The 22,365-nt window shown below is 61.8% G+C and overlaps 2 protein-coding genes across 2 annotated transcripts in view; one reads left to right on the top strand and one right to left on the bottom strand.

Annotated features, from left to right (window-relative positions):
• The window catches only part of ATP4A (ATPase H+/K+ transporting subunit alpha), a 57,390-nt gene extending 55,963 nt beyond the window's left edge, over positions 1-1,427 (top strand). Inside the window, exons 22-23 of the mRNA XM_054052596.1 lie at positions 1,099-1,190; positions 1,304-1,427. Coding sequence (XP_053908571.1) covers positions 1,099-1,190; positions 1,304-1,332 — 121 coding nt within the window. The 3' untranslated portion in view covers positions 1,333-1,427. The remainder of the gene's footprint in view (positions 1-1,098; positions 1,191-1,303) is intronic.
• A 694-nt stretch (positions 1,428-2,121) lies between these two features.
• TMEM147 (transmembrane protein 147) lies at positions 2,122-21,274 on the bottom strand. The gene is made up of 7 exons (XM_054052646.1): positions 21,134-21,274; positions 19,251-19,320; positions 18,391-18,456; positions 14,121-14,257; positions 9,760-9,844; positions 8,356-8,477; positions 2,122-2,341 (listed from the first exon to the last, which is right to left on the bottom strand). Exons 1-7 carry the CDS (start codon positions 21,208-21,210, stop codon positions 2,221-2,223), a joined length of 678 nt encoding a protein of 225 aa, XP_053908621.1. The 5' UTR covers positions 21,211-21,274; the 3' UTR covers positions 2,122-2,220.
• Positions 21,275-22,365: the final 1,091 nt, after the last annotated feature.

Here is a 22,365-nt window from a genome sequence, read left to right as displayed (position 1 = left end):
AGTCAATCTGGAGTCGATCCGGATCAAAAGGTTCGATCTGGAGTCGATCTGGAGTCAATTTGGATCAAAAGGGCTGAACCGGAGTCGATCCGGAGTCGATCCGGAGTCGATCCAGATCAGAAGGTTCGATCTGGAGTCAATCTGGAGTCAATTTGGATCAAAAGGGCTGAACCGGAGTCGATCCGGAGTCAATCTGGAGTCAATTTGGATCAAAAGAGTCGATCTGGAGTCAATCCAGAGTCGATCCGGATCAAAAGAGTCGATCTGGAGTCAATCCGGAGTCAATTTGGATCAAAAGGACTGATCCAGAGTCAATCCGGAGTCGATCTGGATCAAAAGGGTCGATCTGGAGTCAATCCAGAGTCGATCCGGAGTCGATCCGGATCAAAAGAGCTGATCCGGAGTCGATCCGGAGTCAATCCAGATCAAAAGAGCTGATCCGGAATCAATCCGGAGTCAATCCAGATCAAAAGGGCTGATCCGGAGTTGATCCGGAGTCAACCTGGAGTCGATCCAGATCGAAAGAGCTGATCCGGAGTCAATCTGGAGTCGATCTGGATCAAAAGGGTCGATCTGGAGTCGATCCAGAGTCAATTTGGATCAAAAGGGTCGATCCGGAGTCAATCCAGAGTCGATCTGGAGTCGATCCAGATCAAAAGGGTCGATCTGGAGTCGATTTGGATCGAAAGGGTCGATCTGGAGTCGATCCGGAGTCGATCCGGAGTCGATCCAGATCAAAAGAGTCAATTTGGATCAAAAGGGCTGAACCGGAGTCGATCCGGAGTTGATCTGGAGTTGATCCGGAGTCGATCCAGAGTCGATCCAGATCAAAAGGGTCGATCCGGAGTCGATCCAGAGTCAATCTGGAGTCGATTTGGATCAAAAGGGTCGATCCGGAGTCGATCCGGAGTCGATCCGGAGTCGATCCAGATCAAAAGAGTCAATTTGGATCAAAAGGGCTGAACCGGAGTCGATCCGGAGTTGATCCGGAGTTGATCTGGAGTCGATCCGGAGTGGATCCGGAGTGGATCCGGAGTGGATCCGGAGTGGATCCGGACGCCGCTCCCCGTCTCAGCCCCCCCGGCTCTCCTCCCGTAGGTTCCAGTGGTGGTTTGTGCCGATGCCCTTCGGACTCCTCATCCTCATTTACGATGAGATCCGCAAACTCGGGGTTCGGAGACACCCGGGAAGTGAGTGACCCCCCCCCCAAAACCCCCCCCCCATTTACACCTCGGGGGGGACCCCCAAACACCCCCTAAAGAGGGGTTCCCCCCCCTTTCACCTCTCCCTCTTCTCCTTTCAGGTTGGTGGGACCGAGAGCTCTATTATTGACCCCCAAAACTGGGAACCCCCAAACTGGGAACCCCCAAAACCTCCTTTTCCCCCACCCTGAACCCCATTTTTCCCCCTTTAAACCCCATTTTTCCCCTTTAAACCCCATTTTCCCCCTTTAAACCCCATTTTTCCCCCCCAAACCCCCCTTTATCCCCCCCAAACCCCCCTTTATTCCCCCCCAAACCCCCTTTATCCCCCCCCAAACCCCCCTTTATTCCCCCCAAACCCCCCTTTATTCCCCCCAAACCCCCTTTATTCTCCCCCAAACCCCCTTTATTCCCCCCCAAACCCCCTTTATCCCCCCCAAACCCCCCTTTATCCCCCCAAACCCCTTTATCCCCCCCAAACCCCCTTTATTCCCCCCCAAACCCCTTTATCCCCCCCAAACCCCCCTTTATCCCCCCCAAACCTCCCTTTATTCCCCCCAAACCCCCCTTTATCCCCCCCAAACCCCCCTTTATTCCCCCCTAAACCCCCCTTTATCCCCCCCAAACCCCCTTTAATTCCCCCCCAAACCCCCCTTTTCCCCCCCAAACCCCCTTTATCCCCCCCAAACCCCCTTTATTCCCCCCAAACCCCCCTTTATCCCCCCCCAAACCCCCCTTTATCCCCCCCAAACCCCCCTTTATCCCCCCTAAACCCCCCTTTTCCCCCACAATAAAGCTCTGTCACCTCTGATTCCACCTTTATTTTTGGGGGGGGTCCCTTTGCCCCTGTTTGGGGGGGGGGCAGAGGGTCCCCCCATCTCCTTATTGAAAGGGGGGGGGTACGTTTAGAAGGGGACCCCCATTTCTTTCTGGGGGGTCCCTTCGCTCCAAGTGGGGTTCCAATGCCTTGGGGGGGGTCCCCTCTGTCGGACGTGGGGGGGTTTGGGGGTTCTGGGGGTCACGGGGGGGGCAGCAATGGGGCGAGAAGGCGGAGGGCCCCCAAACCCAATGCAACGGCCCCCAAGGCCCTCAGCCCCAGTGCCCCCCACGGCCCCAGGCCCAGCGCTTGCCCCGCCCACCTGGGGGGAGGAGGAGGGAAAAGGGGGCGGGGCGTCAGGAGGGCACGCCCACTAGAAGGCGGTAAAGCCACGCCCGTACGGGTGAGGCCACGCCCCTCCCCTCCTTCAGAGCTGCGTTCGGCTCAGCGCCCCCCAGATGGCCACGCCCACTCTCGGGGGTATGGCCACGCCCACTCCCGGGGTTATGGCCACGCCCACTCCTGGGCCTGCGGCCACGCCCCCCTGAGGCCCTCCCGCTGCTCCCAGTTGACCTCCCAGTGCTCCCAGTTGACTCCCAGTGCTCCCAGTTGACCCTCCCAGTGCTCCCAGTTGACTCCCAGTGCTCCCAGTTGACCTCCCAGACACTCCCAGTGCTCCCAGTTGACCTCCAAGACACTCCCAGTGCTCCCAGTTGACCCCCAGTGCTCCCAGTTGACCCCCCCAGTGCTCCCAGTTGACTTCCCAGTGTTCCCAGTTAACCTCCCAGTGCTCCCAGTTAACCTCCCAGTGCTCCCAGTTGACCCTCCCAGACACTCCCAGTGCTCCCAGTTGACCTCCCAGTGCTCCCAGTTGATCCCCAGTGCTCCCAGTTGACCCCTCAGACACTCCCAGTGCTCCCAGTTGAACCTCCCAGTGCTCCCAGTTGACTCCCAGTGCTCCCAGTTGCCCTCCCAGTGCTCCCAGTGCTCCCAGTTGACCCCTCAGACACTCCCAGTGCTCCCAGTTGACCCTCCCAGTGCTCCCAGTTGCCCTCCCAGTGCTCCCAGTTGACTCCCAGTGCTCCCAGTTCACCCCCAGTGCTCCCAGTTGACTCCCCAGTGCTCCCAGTTGACTCCCCAGTGCTCCCAGTTGACTTCCCAGTGCTCCCAGTTGCCCCCCCAGTGCTCCCAGTTGACCCTCCCAGTGCTCCCAGACACTCCCAGTGCTCCCAGTTGACTCCCAGTGTTCCCAGTTGACCTCCCAGTGCTCCCAGTTGACCCTCCCAGACACTCCCAGTGCTCCCAGTTGACTCCCAGTGCTCCCAGTTGACCCGTCAGACTCTCCCAGTGCTCCCAGTTGACCCCTCAGATACTCCCAGTGCTCCCAGTTGCCCTCCCAGTGCTCCCAGTTGACACCTCAGACACTCCCAGTGCTCCCAGTTGCCCTCCCAGTGCTCCCAGTTACCCCAGTTACTCTCTCCAGTCCCTCCCAGTCCACCCCCAGCTCCCAGCAGTGTTCCCAGTCCCCCCCAGTCCCTCCCAGTACTCCCAGTACCCCTTCCCTCACCAGTACCCCCAGTAGCCCTCCCAGTATACCCAGTAGCCACCCCGGTAGCCCACTAGCCACATCCCCCCTTTAGGAAGCCCTCATAGCCCAACGCTGCCCAGTAGCCCCCCCAGTCCCTCCCAGTACTCCCAGTACCCCTTCCCTCACCAGTACCCCCAGTAGCCCTCCCAGTATACCCAGTAGCCACCCCGGTAGCCCACTAGCCACATCGCCCCTTTAAGAAGCCCTTTTAGCCCAACGCTGCCCAGTAGCCCCCCCAGTCCCTCCCAGTACTCCCAGTACCCCTTCCCCCACCAGTACCCCCAGTAGCCCTCCCAGTATACCCAGTAGCCACCCCAGTAGCCCACTAGCCACATCCCCCCTTTAAGAAGCCCTCATAGCCCAACGCTGCCCAGTAGCCCCCCCAGTCCCTCCCAGTACTCCCAGTACCCCTTCCCCCACCAGTACCCCCAGTAGCCCTCCCAGTATACCCAGTAGCCACCCCAGTAGCCCACTAGCCACATCCCCCCTTTAGGAAGCCCTCATAGCCCAACGCTGCCCAGTAGCCCCCCCAGTCCCTCCCAGTACTCCCAGTACCCCTTCCCTCACCAGTACCCCCAGTAGCCCTCCCAGTATACCCAGTAGCCACCCCAGTAGCCCACTAGCCACATCCCCCCTTTAGGAAGCCCTTTTAGCCCAACGCTGCCCAGTAGCCCCCCCAGTCCCTCCCAGTACTCCCAGTACCCCTTCCCTCACCAGTACCCCCAGTAGCCCTCCCAGTACACCCAGTAGCCACCCCGGTAGCCCACTAGCCACATCCCCCCTTTAAGAAGCCCTCATAGCCCAACGCTGCCCAGTAGCCCCCCCAGTCCCTCCCAGTACTCCCAGTACCCCTTCCCTCACCAGTACCCCCAGTAGCCCTCCCAGTATACCCAGTAGCCACCCCGGTAGCCCACTAGCCACATCGCCCCTTTAGGAAGCCCTCGTAGCCCAACGCTGCCCAGTAGCCCCCCCAGTCCCTCCCAGTACTCCCAGTACCCCTTCCCCCACCAGTACCCCCAGTAGCCCTCCCAGTATACCCAGTAGCCACCCCAGTAGCCCACTAGCCACATCCCCCCTTTAGGAAGCCCTATTAGCCCAACGCTGCCCAGTAGCCCCCCCAGTCCCTCCCAGTACTCCCAGTACCCCTTCCCTCACCAGTACCCCCAGTAGCCCTCCCACTATACCCAGTAGCCACCCCAGTAGCCCACTAGCCACATCGCCCCTTTAGGAAGCCCTCATAGCCCAACGCTGCCCAGTAGCCCTCCCAGTCCCTCCCAGTACTCCCAGTACCCCTTCCCCCACCAGTACCCCCAGTAGCCCTCCCACTATACCCAGTAGCCACCCCAGTAGCCCACTAGCCACATCCCCCCTTTAAGAAGCCCTCATAGCCCAACGCTGCCCAGTAGCCCCCCCAGTCCCTCCCAGTACTCCCAGTACCCCTTCCCTCACCAGTACCCCCAGTAGCCCTCCCAGTACACCCAGTAGCCACCCCAGTAGCCCACTAGCCACATCCCCCCTTTAGGAAGCCCTCATAGCCCAACGCTGCCCAGTAGCCCCCCCAGTCCCTCCCAGTACTCCCAGTACCCCTTCCCTCACCAGTACCCCCAGTAGCCCTCCCAGTACACCCAGTAGCCACCCCAGTAGCCCACTAGCCACATCCCCCCTTTAAGAAGCCCTTTTAGCCCAACGCTGCCCAGTAGCCCCCCCAGTCCCTCCCAGTACTCCCAGTACCCCTTCCCCCACCAGTACCCCCAGTAGCCCTCCCAGTATACCCAGTAGCCACCCCAGTAGCCCACTAGCCACATCACCCCTTTAGGAAGCCCTTTTAGCCCAATGCTGCCCAGTAGCCCTCCCAGTCCCTCCCAGTACTCCCAGTACCCCTTCCCCCACCAGTACACCCAGTAGCCCTCCCAGTATACCCAGTAGCCACCCCAGTAGCCCACTAGCCACATCCCCCCTTTAGGAAGCCCTTTTAGCCCAACGCTGCCCAGTAGCCCCCCCAGTCCCTCCCAGTCCTCCCAGTACCCCTTCCCTCACCAGTACCCCCAGTAGCCCTCCCAGTACACCCAGTAGCCACCCCAGTAGCCCACTAGCCACATCCCCCCTTTAGGAAGCCCTCTTAGCCCAACGCTGCCCAGTAGCCCCCCCAGTCCCTCCCAGTACTCCCAGTACCCCTTCCCTCACCAGTACCCCCAGTAGCCCTCCCAGTATACCCAGTAGCCACCCCAGTAGCCCACTAGCCACATCCCCCCTTTAGGAAGCCCTTTTAGCCCAACGCTGCCCAGTAGCCCCCCCAGTCCCTCCCAGTACTCCCAGTACCCCTTCCCTCACCAGTACCCCCAGTAGCCCTCCCAGTCTACCCAGTAGCCACCCCAGTAGCCCACTAGCCACATCCCCCCTTTAGGAAGCCCTCGTAGCCCAACGCTGCCCAGTAGCCCCCCCAGTCCCTCCCAGTACTCCCAGTACCCCTTCCCCCACCAGTACCCCCAGTAGCCCTCCCAGTATACCCAGTAGCCACCCCAGTAGCCCACTAGCCACATCGCCCCTTTAGGAAGCCCTCATAGCCCAACGCTGCCCAGTAGCCCCCCCAGTCCCTCCCAGTACTCCCAGTACCCCTTCCCCCACCATTACCCCCAGTAGCCCTCCCAGTATACCCAGTAGCCACCCCAGTAGCCCACTAGCCACATCGCCCCTTTAGGAAGCCCTCATAGCCCAACGCTGCCCAGTAGCCCCCCCAGTCCCTCCCAGTACTCCCAGTACCCTTTCCCTCACCAGTACCCCCAGTAGCCCTCCCACTATACCCAGTAGCCACCCCAGTAGCCCACTAGCCACATCCCCCCTTTAGGAAGCCCTTATAGCCCAACGCTGCCCAGTAGCCCCCCCAGTCCCTCCCAGTACTCCCAGTACCCCATCCCCCACCAGTACCCCCAGTAGCCCTCCCAGTATACCCAGTAGCCACCCCAGTAGCCCACTAGCCACATCCCCCCTTTAAGAAGCCCTCTTAGCCCAACGCTGCCCAGTAGCCCCCCCAGTCCCTCCCAGTACTCCCAGTACCCCATCCCCCACCAGTACCCCCAGTAGCCCTCCCAGTATACCCAGTAGCCACCCCGGTAGCCCACTAGCCACATCGCCCCTTTAGGAAGCCCTCATAGCCCAACGCTGCCCAGTAGCCCCCCCAGTCCCTCCCAGTACTCCCAGTACCCCTTCCCCCACCATTACCCCCAGTAGCCCTCCCAGTCTACCCAGTAGCCACCCCAGTAGCCCACTAGCCACATCCCCCCTTTAGGAAGCCCTATTAGCCCAACGCTACCCAGTAGCCCCCCCAGTCCCTCCCAGTACTCCCAGTACCCCCTCCCCCACCATTACCCCCAGTAGCCCTCCCACTATACCCAGTAGCCACCCCAGTAGCCCACTAGCCACATCCCCCCTTTAGGAAGCCCTTTTAGCCCAACGCTGCCCAGTAGCCCCCCCAGTCCCTCCCAGTACTCCCAGTACCCCTTCCCTCACCAGTACCCCCAGTAGCCCTCCCAGTATACCCAGTAGCCACCCCAGTAGCCCACTAGCCACATCCTCCCTTTAAGAAGCCCTTTTAGCCCAACGCTGCCCAGTAGCCCTCCCAGTCCCTCCCAGTACTCCCAGTACCCCTTCCCCCACCAGTACACCCAGTAGCCCTCCCAGTACACCCAGTAGCCACCCCAGTAGCCCACTAGCCACATCCCCCCTTTAGGAAGCCCTCATAGCCCAACGCTGCCCAGTAGCCCCCCCAGTCCCTCCCAGTACTCCCAGTACCCCTTCCCCCACCAGTACCCCCAGTAGCCCTCCCAGTATACCCAGTAGCCACCCCAGTAGCCCACTAGCCACATCCCCCCTTTAGGAAGCCCTTTTAGCCCAACGCTGCCCAGTAGCCCTCCCAGTCCCTCCCAGTACTCCCAGTACCCCTTCCCTCACCAGTACCCCCAGTAGCCCTCCCAGTATACCCAGTAGCCACCCCGGTAGCCCACTAGCCACATCCCCCCTTTAGGAAGCCCTCATAGCCCAACGCTGCCCAGTAGCCCCCCCACTCCCTCCCAGTACTCCCAGTACCCCTTCCCTCACCAGTACCCCCAGTAGCCCTCCCAGTATACCCAGTAGCCACCCCGGTAGCCCACTAGCCACATCCCCCCTTTAGGAAGCCCTCATAGCCCAACGCTGCCCAGTAGCCCCCCCAGTCCCTCCCAGTCCTCCCAGTACCCCTTCCCTCACCAGTACCCCCAGTAGCCCTCCCAGTATACCCAGTAGCCACCCCAGTAGCCCACTAGCCACATCCCCCCTTTAGGAAGCCCTTTTAGCCCAACGCTGCCCAGTAGCCCCCCCAGTCCCTCCCAGTACTCCCAGTACCCCTTCCCCCACCAGTACCCCCAGTAGCCCTCCCAGTATACCCAGTAGCCACCCCAGTAGCCCACTAGCCACATCGCCCCTTTAAGAAGCCCTCATAGCCCAATGCTGCCCAGTAGCCCCCCCACTCCCTCCCAGTACTCCCAGTACCCCTTCCCCCACCAGTACCCCCAGTAGCCCTCCCAGTATACCCAGTAGCCACCCCAGTAGCCCACTAGCCACATCGCCCCTTTAGGAAGCCCTCATAGCCCAACGCTGCCCAGTAGCCCCCCCAGTCCCTCCCAGTACTCCCAGTACCCCTTCCCTCACCAGTACCCCCAGTAGCCCTCCCAGTCTACCCAGTAGCCACCCCAGTAGCCCGGTAGCCACATCACCCGGTGAGGAAGCCCTCGTAGGCGCTGGTAGCCAAGAGCCCCCCCAGCGGTAGCCGCAGGCGGGGGGGGAGGTCGTGGCGCCCCGAGGCCCAAAGCAGTGACGCTGACGCCAAGTGACGAACCTGGGGGGGGGGGAAACCAGTATAGCCCAGTTACCCACCAGTATAGCCCAGTTGCCCACCAGTGCATCCCAGTTGCCCACCAGTACATCCCAGTGCCCACCAGTGCCTCTCAGTGTCCACCAGTGCATCCCAGTGCCCACCAGTGCATCCCAGTGCCACACCAGTGCCTCCCAGTTGCCCACCAGTGCGTCCCAGTGCCCACCAGTGCGTCCCAGTTGCCCACCAGTGCCTCCCAGTGCCCACCAGTCCGTCCCAGTTACCCACCAGTGCGTCCCAGTGCCCACCAGTGCGTCCCAGTTGCCCACCAGTGCGTCCCAGTTGCCCACCAGTGCCTCCCAGTGCCCACCAGTGCCTCCCAGTGCCTCCCAGTGCCCACCAGTACATCCCAGTGCCCACCAGTGCATCCCAGGGCCCACCAGTGCCTCCCAGTTGCCCACCAGTGCGTCCCAGTTACCCACCAGTGCGTCCCAGTTGCCCACCATTGCATCCCAGTGCCCACCAGTGCGTCCCAGTGCCACACCAGTGCGTCCCAGTGCCCACCAGTGCGTCCCAGTTGCCCACCAGTGCCTCCCAGTGCCCACCAGTACATCCCAGTGCTCACCAGTGCCTCCCAGTTCCCCACCAGTGCCTCCCAGTCCCCTCCCAGTCCCCTCCCAGTCCCTCCCAGTCTCTCCCAGTCCCCCCCAATCCCCTCCCAGTCCCCTCCCAGTCCCTCCCAGTCCCCTCCCAGTCCCCTCTCAGTCCCTCCCAGTCCCCCCCTATCCCCTCCCAGTCCCTCCCAGTCCCTCCCAGTCCCCTCCCAGTCCCTCCCAGTCCCCCCCAGTCCCTCCCCCTCCCCTCCCAGTCCCTCCCAGTCCCTCCCAGTCCCCTCCCCGTCCCCTCCCAGTCTCTCCCAATCCCCTCCCAGTTTCCCCCAGTCCCCTCCCAGTCCCTCCCAGTCCCCCCCAGTCCCTCTCAATCCCCTCCCAGTCCCTCCCAGTCCCCTCCCAGTCCCTCCCAGTCCCTCCCAGTCCCTCCCAGTCCCCTCCCAGTCCCTCCCAGTCCCTCCCAGTCCCTCCCAGTCCCCTCCCAGTCCCTCCCAGTCCCTCCCAGTGCCTCCCAGTGCCTCCCAGTCCCTCCCAGTCCTCTCCCAGTCCCTCCCAGTCCCTCCCAGGCCCCTCCCAGTCCCTCCCAGTGCCTCCCAGTGCCTCCCAGTGCCTCCCAGTCCCTCCCAGTCCTCTCCCAGTCCCTCCCAGTCCCTCCCAGTGCCTCCCAGTGCCTCCCAGTGCCTCCCAGTCCCCACCAGGCTGATGTTGGACTCCAGTCCCATCTGGAGGTGTCTCCAATCGAACTCAACGCCGCGAGCGCCGACCCAGAGCGGCACACACCTGCGGGGCCGTACGCACCCTATAGGGCCCTAACAGACCCCATAGCGCCCCATAGCGCCCCATAGACCCCATAGAGACCCATAGAGCCCCATAGAGACCCATAGAGACCCATAGAGACCCATAGAGACCCACAGAGACCCATAGAGACCCATAGAGACCCATAGAGACCCATAGAGACCCATAGCGCCCCATAGAGACCCCATAGAGACCCATAGAGACCCATAGAGACCCATAGAGCCCCACAGAGACCCATAGCGCCCCATAGCGCCCCATAGAGCCCCATAGACCCCATAGAGACCCATAGAGACCCATAGAGACCCCATAGAGACCCACAGAGACCCATAGAGCCCCATAGACCCCATAGAGACCCATAGAGACCCATAGAGCCCCATAGAGACCCACAGAGACCCATAGAGCCCCATAGAGACCCATAGAGACCCATAGAGACCCATAGCGCCCCATAGCGCCCCATAGAGACCCATAGAGACCCATAGAGACCCATAGCGCCCCATAGACTCCCATAGAGCCCCATAGAGACCCATAGAGCCCCATAGAGACCCCATTGCCCCATAGAGACCCATAGAGCCCCATAGAACCCCATAGAAACCCATAGAGACTCCATTGCCCTATAGACTCCCATAGAGCCCCATAGAACCCCATAGAAACCCATAGAGACCCACAGCCCCCCCATTGCCCCCACCCCTCATTGCCCCATAGAGACCCATAGAGACCCATAGATTCCCATAGACTCCCATAGAACCCCATAAACCCCCATAGACCCCCACAGAGCCCCATAGAGCCCCATAGACCCCCATTGCCCCATAGACTCCCATAGACCATCATAGAGCCCCACAGAACCCCACAGAGCCCCATAGAGCCCCATAGAGACCCCATTGCCCTATAGACCCCCATAGAGCCCCATAGAGACCCCATAGACTCCCATAAAGCCCCATAGAGCCCCACAGAGCCCCACAGACCCCCATAGACACACCATTGCCCCATAGCGCCCCATAGACCCCCATAGCGCCCTATAGACTCCCATAGAGCCCCATAGACCCCCATAGAAACCCATAGAAACCCACAGAGACCCACAGACCCCCCATTGCCCCATTGACTCCCATAGACACCCATAGACCCCCATAGAGCCCCATAGAGCCCCACAGCCCCCCCATTGCCCCCCACCCCTCATTGCCCCATAGCCCCCCATTGCCCCCCCTCCCCCTCCCCTCCTGCCCCATAGCGCCCCATAGACTCCCATAAAGCCCCATAGAGCCCCATAGACCCCCCATTGCCCCACAGACTCCCATAGACCCCCATAGAGCCCCATAGAGCCCCACAGACCCCCCATTGCCCCATTGACTCCCATAGAGCCCCATAGAGCCCCATAGACCCCCATAGAGCCCCATAGAGCCCCATAGCCACCCCATTGCCCCCCATCCCTCACTGCCCCATAGCCCCCCATTGCCCCACAGAGCCCCATAGAGCCCCATTGCCCCCTATAGAAACCCATAGAGACCCATAGACCCCCATAGAGCCCCACAGAGCCCAATTGCCCCATAGATTCCCATAGACTCCCATAGAACCCCATAAACCCCCATAGAGCCCCATAGACCCCCATAGAGCCCCATAGAGCCCCATAGACCATCATAGAGCCCCACAGAACCCCATAGAGACCCATTGCCCTATAGAGACCCATAGAGACCCATAGAGACCCACAGACCCCCCATTGCCCTATAGACCCCCATTGCCCCATAGACCCCCATAGACTCCCATAGACTCCCATAGAGCCCCACAGCCCCCCCACTGCCCCCACCCCTCACTGCCCCATAGCCCCCCATTGTCCCCCCCTCCCCTCCTGCCCCATAGCGCCCCATAGACTCCCATAAAGCCCCATAGAGCCCCATAGACCCCCATTACCCCATAGACTCCCATAGACCCCCATAGACCCCCATAGACTCCCATAAAGCCCCATAGACTCCCATAGACCCCCATAGAGCCCCATAGAGCCCCATAGCCACCCCATTGCCCCCATCCCTCATTGCCCCATAGCCCCCCATTGCCCCACAGAGCCCCATAGAGCCCCATTGCCCCCTATAGAAACCCATAGAGACCCATAGACCCCCATAGAGCCCCATAGAGCCCAATTGCCCCATAGATTCCCATAGACTCCCATAGAACCCCATAAACCCCCATAGAGCCCCATAGAGCCCCATAGAGCCCCATTGCCCCATAGACTCCCATAGACCATCATAGAGCCCCATAGACCCCCACAGAGCCCCATAGAGCCCAATTGCCCCATAGATTCCCATAGACTCCCATAGAACCCCATAAACCCCCATAGACCCCCACAGAGCCCCATAGAGCCCCATAGACCCCCATTGCCCCATAGACTCCCATAGACCATCATAGAGCCCCATAGAGCCCCATAGACCCCCATTGCCCCATAGACTCCCATAGACCATCATAGAGCCCCATAGACCCCCACAGAGCCCCATAGAGCCCCATAGACCCCCATTGCCCCATAGACTCCCATAGACCATCATAGAGCCCCACAGAACCCCACAGAGCCCCATAGAGACCCCATTGCCCTATAGACCCCCATAGAGCCCCATAGAGACCCCATAGAGCCCCATAGAGACCCCATAGAGACCCCACAGACTCCCATAAAGCCCCATAGAGCCCCATAGACCCCCATTACCCCATAGACTCCCATAGACTCCCATAGACCCCCATAGAGCCCCACAGCTCCCCCATTGCCCCATAGCCCCCCATTGCCCCACAGAGCCCCATTGCCCCCTATAGAAACCCATAGAGCCCCATAGACTCCCATAAAGCCCCATAGAGCCCCATAGACCCCCATTGCCCCATAGACCCCCTTAGACGCCCATAGACCCCTATAGCCCCCCATAGAGCCCCATAGAGCCCCATAGAGCACCACAGCGCCCCCCATTGCCCCCCACCCCTCATTGCCCCATAGCCCCCCATTGCCCCCCCTCCCCTCCTGCCCCATAGCGCCCCATAGACTCCCATAAAGTCCCATAGAGCCCCATAGACCCCCCATTGCCCCACAGACTCCCATAGACCCCCATAGACCCCCATAGAGCCCCATAGAGCCCCATAGAGCCCCACAGACCCCCCATTGCCCCATAGACTCCCATAGACCCCCATAGAGCCCCATAGCCCCCCCATTGCCCCCCATCCCTCATTGCCCCATAGCCCCCCATTGCCCCACAGAGCCCCATAGACCCCCATAGAGCCCCATAGACTCCCATAGAGCCCCATAGAGCCCAATTGCCCCATAGACCCCTGTAGCCCCCACAGAGCCCCATAGACCATCATAGAGCCCCACAGAACCCCATAGAGCCCCATTGCCCCATAGAGCCCCATAGAGCCCCATAGACACCCATAGAGCCCTGTAGAGCCCCATAGAGACCTATAGAGACCCATAGAGACCCACAGAGACCCACAGACCCCCCATTGCCCCATTGACTCCCATAGGCTCCCATAGACTCCCATAGACCCCCATAGAGCCCCATAGACCCCCATAGACCACCATAGACCTCCATTGCCCCATAGAGACCCCATAGCCCCCCATTGCCCTATAGACCCCCATTGCCCCATAGACCCCCATAGACCCCCATAGACCCCCATAGACTCCCATAGAGCCCCACAGCCCCCCCACTGCCCCCCACCCCTCACTGCCCCATAGCCCCCCATTGCCCCCCCTCCCCTCCTGCCCCATAGCGCCCCATAGACTCCCATAAAGTCCCATAGAGCCCCATAGACCCCCCATTGCCCCATAGAGCCCCATACACCCCCATTGCCCCATTGACTCCCATAGACTCCCATAGACCCCCATAGACACCCATAGACCCCCATAGAGCCCCATAGAACCCCATAGAAACCCATAGAGACCCACAGAGACCCCATTGCCCCATTGACCCCCATAGACCCCCATAGAGCCCCATAGAGCCCCACAGCCCCATTGCCCCACAGAGCCCCATAGAGCCCCATTGCCCCCTATAGAAACCCATAGAGCCCCATAGACTCCCATAAAGCCCCATAGAGCCCCATAGACCCCCATTGCCCCATAGACTCCCATAGAATCCCATAGACTCCCATAGAGCCCCATAGACCCCCATAGACCCCCATAGAGCCCCATAGAGCCCCATAGAGCCCCACAGCCCCCCCATTGCCCCCCACCCCTCACTGCCCCATAGCCCCCCATTGCCCCCCCTCCCCTCCTGCCCCATAGCGCCCCATAGCTGCCCCCCACCTGGAGGTGAGCAGCTCGGCGCTGGCCCAGCCGAGCGCGGCCACGAGGATGCGCAGCTCCCCGCGTCCCCCCCCGCGGCCGAGGGCCAACTGGAGCCCCCCCAGATCCGCCACGTCCACCGTCGCCCGCAGGAACTCCTGCCGCACCAGTAGAAACCAGTTCAGACCAGTTGGACACCAACCCAGGGCTCCCAGTGCCTCCCAGTCCCTCCCAGTGCCTCTACATCTACCGTCACCCAAAGGAACACCTGCAGGAGAGACACCAGTTCACACCAGTTCAGACCAGTTCACACCAGTGCTACCACTCCCTCCCAGTGCTCCCAGTCCATTCCAGTGCTCCCAGTGCCTCCCAGTGCCTCCCAGTCCCTCCCAGTCCTTCCCAGTCCCTCCCAGTCCCTCTACGTCTACTGTCACCCAAAGGAACACCTGCAGGAGAGACACCAGTTCAGACCAGTACACACCAGTACACACCAGTTCACACCAGTTCAGACCAGTGCTACCACTCCATCCCAGTCCCTCCCAGTGCTCCCAGTCCATTCCAGCACTCCCAGTCCCTCCCAGTCCCTCCCAGTGCCTCCCAGTCCCTCCCAGTCCCTCTACATCTACCGTCACCCAAAGGAACACCTGTAGGGCAGACACCAGTTCAGACCAGTACACACCAGTACACACCAGTTCAGACCAGTGCTACCACTCCATCCCAGTCCCTCCCAGTGCTCCCAGTCCATTCCAGCACTCCCAGTCCCTCCCAGTGCCTCCCAGTCCTTCCCAGTCCCTCTACATCTACCGTCACCCAAAGGAACACCTGCAGGAGAGACACCAGTTCAGACCAGTTCAGACCAGTTCACACCAGTTCACACCAGTGCTACTACTCCATCCCAGTCCCTCCCAGTGCTCCCAGTCCATTCCAGCGCTCCCAGTGCCTCCCAGTGCCTCCCAGTCCTTCCCAGTCCCTCTACATCTACCGTCACCCAAAGGAACACCTGTAGGGCAGACACCAGTTCAGACCAGTACACACCAGTACACACCAGTTCAGACCAGTGCTACCACTCCATCCCAGTCCCTCCCAGTGCTCCCAGTCCATTCCAGCACTCCCAGTCCCTCCCAGTCCCTCCCAGTGCCTCCCAGTCCCTCCCAGTCCCTCTACATCTACCGTCACCCAAAGGAACACCTGCAGGAGAGACACCAGTTCAGACCAGTTCACACCAGTACACACCAGTTCAGACCAGTCCAGACCAGTGCTACCACTCTATCCCAGTGCTCCCACTCCATTCCAGCACTCCCAGTCCCTCCCAGTGCCTCCCAGTCCTTCCCAGTGCCTCTACATCTACCGTCACCCAAAGGAACACCTGCAGGAGAGACACCAGTTCACACCAGTTCACACCAGTTCAGACCAGTTCAGACCAGTGCTACCACTCCATCCCAGTCCCTCCCAGTGCTCCCAGTCCATTCCAGCACTCCCAGTGCCTCCCAGTGCCTCCCAGTCCTTCCCAGTCCCTCTACATCTACCGTCACCCAAAGGAACACCTGCAGGAGAGACACCAGTTCAGACCAGTTCACACCAGTTCATACCACTTCACACCAGTTCACACCAGTCCAGACCAGTGCTACCACTCCATCCCAGTCCCTCCCAGTGCTCCCAGTCCATTCCAGCACTCCCAGTCCCTCCCAGTCCCTCCCAGTGCCTCCCAGTCCCTCCCAGTCCCTCTACATCTACCGTCACCCAAAGGAACACCTGCAGGAGAGACACCAGTTCAGACCAGTTCACACCAGTACACACCAGTTCAGACCAGTTCAGACCAGTGCTACCACTCCATCCCAGTCCCTCCCAGTGCTTCCAGTCCATTCCAGCACTCCCAGTCCCTCCCAGTGCTCCCAGTCCCTCCCAGTGCCTCCCAGTCCCTCCCAGTCCCTCTACATCTACCGTCACCCAAAGGAACATCTGCAGGAGAGACACCAGTTCACACCAGTTCACACCAGTTCAGACCAGTTCAGACCAGTGCTACCACTCCATCCCAGTGCCTCCCAGTGCTCCCAGTCCATTCCTGCACTCCCAGTCCCTCCCAGTGCCTCCCAGTCCTTCCCAGTCCCTCTACATCTACCGTCACCCAAAGGAACACCTGTAGGGCAGACACCAGTTCACACCAGTTCAGACCAGTTTACACCAGTTCAGACCAGTACACACCAGTTCAGACCACTGCTACCACTCCATCCCAGTCCCTCCCAGTGCTCCCAGTCCATTCCAGCACTCCCAGTCCCTCCCAGTGCCTCCCAGTCCCTCCCAGTCCCTCTACATCTACCGTCACCCAAAGGAACACCTGCAGGAGAGACACCAGTTCAGACCAGTTCACACCAGTACACACCAGTTCACACCAGTTCAGACCAGTGCTACCACTCCATCCCAGTCCCTCCCAGTGCTCCCAGTCCATTCCAGCACTCCCAGTCCCTCCCAGTCCCTCCCAGTGCCTCCCAGTCCTTCCCAGTCCCTCTACATCTACCGTCACCCAAAGGAACACCTGCAGATGAGACACCAGTTCAGACCAGTTCACACCAGTTCAGACCAGTTCAGACCAGTGCTACCACTCCATCCCAGTCCCTCCCAGTGCTCCCAGTCCATTCCAGCACTCCCAGTCCCTCCCAGTGCCTCCCAGTCCCTCTATATCCACTGTCACCCAAAGGAACATCTGTAGGGGAGACACCAGTTCAGGCCAGTAAACACCAGTTCACACCAGTTCAGACCAGTGCTACCACTCCATCCCAGTCCCTCCCAGCGCTCCCAGTCCATTCCAGCACTCCCAGTCCCTCCCAGTGCCTCCCAGTCCTTCCCAGTCCCTCTACATCTACCGTCACCCAAAAGAACATCTGCAGGAGAGACACCAGTTCACACCAGTTCAGACCAGTACACACCAGTTCACACCAGTTCAGACCACTGCTACCACTCCATCCCAGTCCCTCCCAGTGCTCCCAGTCCATTCCAGCACTCCCAGTGCCTCCCAGTCCCTCCCAGTGCCTCCCAGTCCTTCCCAGTCCCTCTACATCTACCGTCACCCAAAGGAACAGCTGCAGGAGAGACACCAGTTCAGACCAGTTCACACCAGTACACACCAGTTCAGACCACTGCTACCACTCCATCCCAGTCCCTCCCAGTGCTCCCAGTCCATTCCAGCGCTCCCAGTCCCTCCCAGTGCCTCCCAGTCCGTCCCAGTCCTTCCCAGTCCCTCTACATCTACCGTCACCCAAAGGAACACCTGCAGGAGAGACACCAGTTCACACCAGTACACACCAGTTCACACCAGTTCACACCAGTCCAGACCAGTGCTACCACTCCATCCCAGTCCCTCCCAGTGCTCCCAGTCCATTCCAGCACTCCCAGTGCCTCCCAGTGCCTCCCAGTGCCTCCCAGTCCTTCCCAGTCCCTCTATATCCACCGTCACCCAAAGGAACACCTGCAGGAGAGACACCAGTTCAGACCAGTACACACCAGTTCACACCAGTTCAGACCAGTGCTACCACTCCATCCCAGTCCCTCCCAGTGCTCCCAGTCCATTCCAGCGCTCCCAGTCCCTCCCAGTGCCTCCCAGTCCCTCCCAGTCCTTCCCAGTCCCTCTATATCCACCGTCACCCAAAGGAACATCTGCAGGAGAGACACCAGTTCAGACCAGTACACACCAGTACACACCAGTTCAGACCAGTTCAGACCAGTGCTACCACTCCATCCCAGTCCCTCCCAGTGCTCCCAGTCCATTCCAGCACTCCCAGTCCCTCCCAGTCCCTCCCAGTGCCTCCCAGTCCTTCCCAGTCCCTCTACATCTACCGTCACCCAAAGGAACACCTGTAGGGCAGACACCAGTTCAGACCAGTACACACCAGTACACACCAGTTCAGACCACTGCTACCACTCCATCCCAGTCCCTCCCAGTGCTCCCAGTCCATTCCAGCGCTCCCAGTCCCTCCCAGTCCCTCCCAGTGCCTCCCAGTCCTTCCCAGTCTCTCTACATCTACCGTCACCCAAGGGAACACTTGCAGGAGCGACACCAGTTCAGACCAGTTCAGACCAGTTCACACCAGTCCAGACCAGTTCAGACCAGTGCTACCACTCCATCCCAGTCCCTCCCAGTGCTCCCAGTGCCTCCCAGTCCCTCCCAGTCCCCCCCAGATCAGCCACATCCATTGCCCACAGCAGCTCCCAGAGGGGACACCAGTTCAAACCAGTTCAAACCAGTCCCTCCCAGTGCTCCCAGTCCCTCCCAGTTGCTCCCAGTTCCCCCACTCACCCCCACGAGGTCGTACCCCCCCGATGGCCCCTCCCACATCGGGAAGAAAGTGGCCAAAAACAGCATCTGGAGGGGAAGGAGATCCCAGTTCAGCCCAGTTCAGCCCAGTTCAGCCCAGTTCAGCCCAGTTCAGCCCAGTCTTCAGTGCCTCCCAGTCCCCCCCAGTTCATCCCAGTCCCTCCCAGTCCCCCCCGCTGCCACTCAGTACCTCCCAGTCCCCCCCCAGTCTCTCCCAATGCCAACCAGTGCCTCCCAGTCCATCCCAGTCCCTCCCAGTTGCCCCTCCCAGTACCCCCCCCCGTCATCCCCAGTCCCTCCCAGTCCATCCCAGTCCCTCCCAGTGCCCCCCAATCCCCTCCCAGTCCCATCCCAGTCCCTCCCAGTGATTCCCAGTGCTTCCCAGTGCCCCCCACTCTTTCCCAGTCCCTCCCAGTGCCCCCCAATCCCCTCCCAGTCCCCTCCCAGTCCTTCCCAGTGCCCCCCCACTCCTTCCCAGTCCCTCCCAGTGCTCCCAGTTGCCCTCCCAATCCCCTCCCAGTCCCTCCCAGTGCTTCCCAGTGCCCCCCACTCTTTCCCAGTCCCTCCCAGTGCCCCCCCAATCCCCTCCCAGTCCCCTCCCAGTCCTTCCCAGTGCTTCCCAGTGCCCCCCCACTCCTTCCCAGTCCCTCCCAGTGCTCCCAGTTGCCCTCCCAATCCCCTCCCAGTCCCTCCCAGTGCCTCCCAGTTCTCCCCACTCCTTCCCAGTCCCTCCCAGTGCCCCCCAATCCCCTCCCAGTCCCTCCCAGTCCCTCCCAGTGCCCCCCCACTCCCTCCCAATCCCCTCCCAGTGCCTCCCAGTGCCTCCCAGTCCGCGGCCGCACCTTTCCCAGTTGCACCAGTACGTAGGTGGCTCCCGCCTGAACGCAGCGCCAGAAGGCGCTGTACTCCGACCTGACACCAGTAACCACCAGTAACCACCAGTATCCACCAGTATCCACCAGTAACCACCAGTAGCCACCAGGATCCAGCCCTGATGCCCCCAGTAGCCTCCAGGACCCCTCCCAGTCTGTCCCAGTGCCCTCCCAGTGCTCCCAGTCCCCCTCCCAGCACTCCCAGTTCCCCTCCCAGTGCTCCCAGTCCCCCTCCCAGCACTCCCAGTCCCCCTCCCAGCGCTCCCAGTTCCCCTCCCAGCGCTCCCAGTCCCCCTCCCAGCACTCCCAGTCCCCCTCCCAGCGCTCCCAGTCCCCCTCCCAGCGCTCCCAGTCCCCCTCCCAGTGCTCCCATTGCTCCCAGTTCCCCCTCCAGTGCCTCCCAGCGCTCCCAGTTCCACTCCCAGTGCTCCCAGTCCCCTTCCCAGCACTCCCAGTCTCTCCCAGTCCCTCCCAGTCCCCCTCCCAGCACTCCCAGTCCCTCCCAGTCCCTCCAGTCCCCCTCCCAGCACTCCCAGTCCCTCCCAGTCCCCCTCCCAGTCCCTCCCAGTCTCTCCCAGTCCCCCTCCCAGCACTCCCAGTCCCCCTCCCAGTGCTCCCAGTCCCCCTCCCAGTGCTCCCAGTCCCCCTCCCAGCGCTCCCAGTTCCCCTCCCAGTGCTCCCAGTCCCCCTCCCAGCGCTCCCAGTCCCTCCCAGTCCCCCTCCCAGCACTCCCAGTCCCCTCCCAGTCCCCTCCCAGTCCCTCCCAGTGCTCCCAGTCCCCCTCCCAGTGCTCCCAGTTCCCCTCCCAGTGCTCCCAGTCCCCCTCCCAGCGCTCCCAGTTCCTCTACCAGCGCTCCCAGTTCCCCTCCCAGTGCTCCCAGTCCCCTCCCAGTCCCCCTCTCAGCGCTCCCAGTCCCTCCCAGTCCCCCTCCCAGCGCTCCCAGTCTCTCCCAGTCCCTCCCAGTCCCCCTCCCAGTGCTCCCAGTCCCTCCCAGTCCCCCTCCCAGCACTCCCAGTCCCCGTCCCAGCGCTCCCAGTCCCTCCCAGTCCCTCTCCCAGCGCTCCCAGTCTCTCCCAGTCCCTCCCAGTCCCTCCCAGTCCCTCTCCCAGCGCTCCCAGCCTCTCCCAGTCTCTCCCAGTCCCCCTCCCAGTCTCTCCCAGTCGCCCTCCCAGCGCTCCCAGTCCCTCTCAGTCCCCCTCCCAGTGCTTCCAGTCCCTCCCAGTCCCCCTCCCAGTGCTCCCAGTCCCTCCCAGTCCCCCTCCCAGTCCCTCCCAGTCTCTCCCAGTCTCCCTTCCAGTGCTCCCAGTCCCCCTCCCAGTGCTCCCAGTCCCTCCCAGTCCCCCTCCCAGTCCCTCCCAGTCCCCCTCCCAGCGCTGTCTCTCCCAGTCCCCCTCCCAGCACTCCCAGTCTCTCCCAGTTCCCCTCCCAGTCTCTCCCAGTCCCCCTCCCAGTGCTCCCAGTCCCCCTCCCAGCGCTCCCAGTCCCCCTCCCAGCACTCCCAGTCTCTCCCAGTTCCCCTCCCAGTCTCTCCCAGTCCCCCTCCCAGTGCTCCCAGTCCCCCTCCCAGCGCTCCCAGTCCCCCTCCCAGCGCTCCCAGTCTCTCCCAGTCTCCCTCCCAGTGCCTCCCAGTCCCTCCCAGTCCCCCTCCCAGCACTCCCAGTCTCTCCCAGTCCCCCTCTCATCGCTCCCAGTCTCTCCCAGTCCCTCCCAGTGCTCCCAGTCCCTCCCAGCGCTCCCAGCGCTCCCAGTCCCTCCCAGTCCCTCCCAGCACTCCCAGTCCCCCCCAGTCCCCCTCCCAGTGCTCCCAGTCCCCCTCCCAGTCCCTCCCAGTGCTCCCAGTCCCCCCACTCACAGGCCGCTGCATTTGTAGGTGATGAAATAGGGGAAATAAGCGAGAGCGAAGCAATTCCCGAAGTGAAAGAGCGTCATGGCGGGGGGGGGGCACCGGGATTTGGGTCAAAAAACGGCGATTTCGGGAGCGCGGAGGGGGTTTTGGGGGGGGGGGGGGGGGGAAAGACCGGGACTGACGGCGGCGGCGGCGGCGACTACAACTCCCGGCGTGCCCCGCGCCCCCGGGACTACAACTCCCAGCATGCCCCGCGCCCGGCTGGGAGTATATGACCTCCCAGCATGCACCGCGCGCTTCACACCCCCCCCGTCGTGGAATACACTGCGCAGTCTCCCATAGGACTACAACTCCCGGCGTGCACCGCGCCCGCAGGCACCGCCGGGACTACAGTTCCCGGCGTGCACCGCGACACCCCCCCGCGCCCCTATGGAATCCAGTTCCTCCCCAGTGCTCCCAGTGCCTCCCAGTTCACTCCCAGTCCGTCCCAGTCCCTCCCAGTCCCCTCCCAGTCTCTCCCAGTCCCCTCCCAGTCCCTCCCACCCCCTCTCCCAGTCCCTCCCAGTGCCTCCCAGTTCCTCCCAGTGCCTCCCAGTCCTTCCCAGTCTCTCCCAGTCCCTCCCAGTCCCCTCCCAGTCCCTCCCAGTCCCCTCTCCCAGTCTTCCCAGTCCTTCCCAGTGCCCCTTCACCCTCTCCCAGTCCCTCCCAGTCTCTCCCAGTCCCTCCCAGTTCCCTCCCAGTCCCCTCCCAGTTCCCTCCCAGTCCCTCCCAGTTCCCTCCCAGTTCCCTCCCAGTCTCTCCCAGTTCCTCCCAGTTCCTCCCACCCCCTCTCCCAGTCCCTCCCAGTCTCTCCCAGTCCCTCCCAGTCCCCTCCCAGTCCCCTCCCAGTCCCTCCCAGTCCCTCCCAGTGCCCCCCACCCCCTCTCCCAGTCCCTCCCAGTCCTCCCAGTCCCTCCCAGTCCTTCCCAGTGCCCCCCATCCCCTCTCCCCGTCCCTCCCAGTTCCTCCCAGTCTCTCCCAGTTCCTCCCAGTCCCCTCCCAGTCCCTCCCAGTCTCTCCCAGTCCCTCCCAGTCCCCTCCCAGTCTCTCCCAGTTCCCTCCCAGTCTCTCCCAGTTTGTTTTCTCTCAAACCCTTTATTTGGCCCCAATTCGCGCCCCTCCCCCCCATTAAAAAAAGGCACTGAAACACCTGAAAATCGCCCCAAAAATCCATGGGGGGACCCCAAAATCCAGGGGGG

Source organism: Cuculus canorus, chromosome 35, assembly GCF_017976375.1.
Source record: "Cuculus canorus isolate bCucCan1 chromosome 35, bCucCan1.pri, whole genome shotgun sequence".
NCBI classification, from domain to species: Eukaryota; Metazoa; Chordata; class Aves; order Cuculiformes; family Cuculidae; genus Cuculus; species Cuculus canorus.
This window is presented reverse-complemented; position numbering and strand designations above follow the sequence as displayed.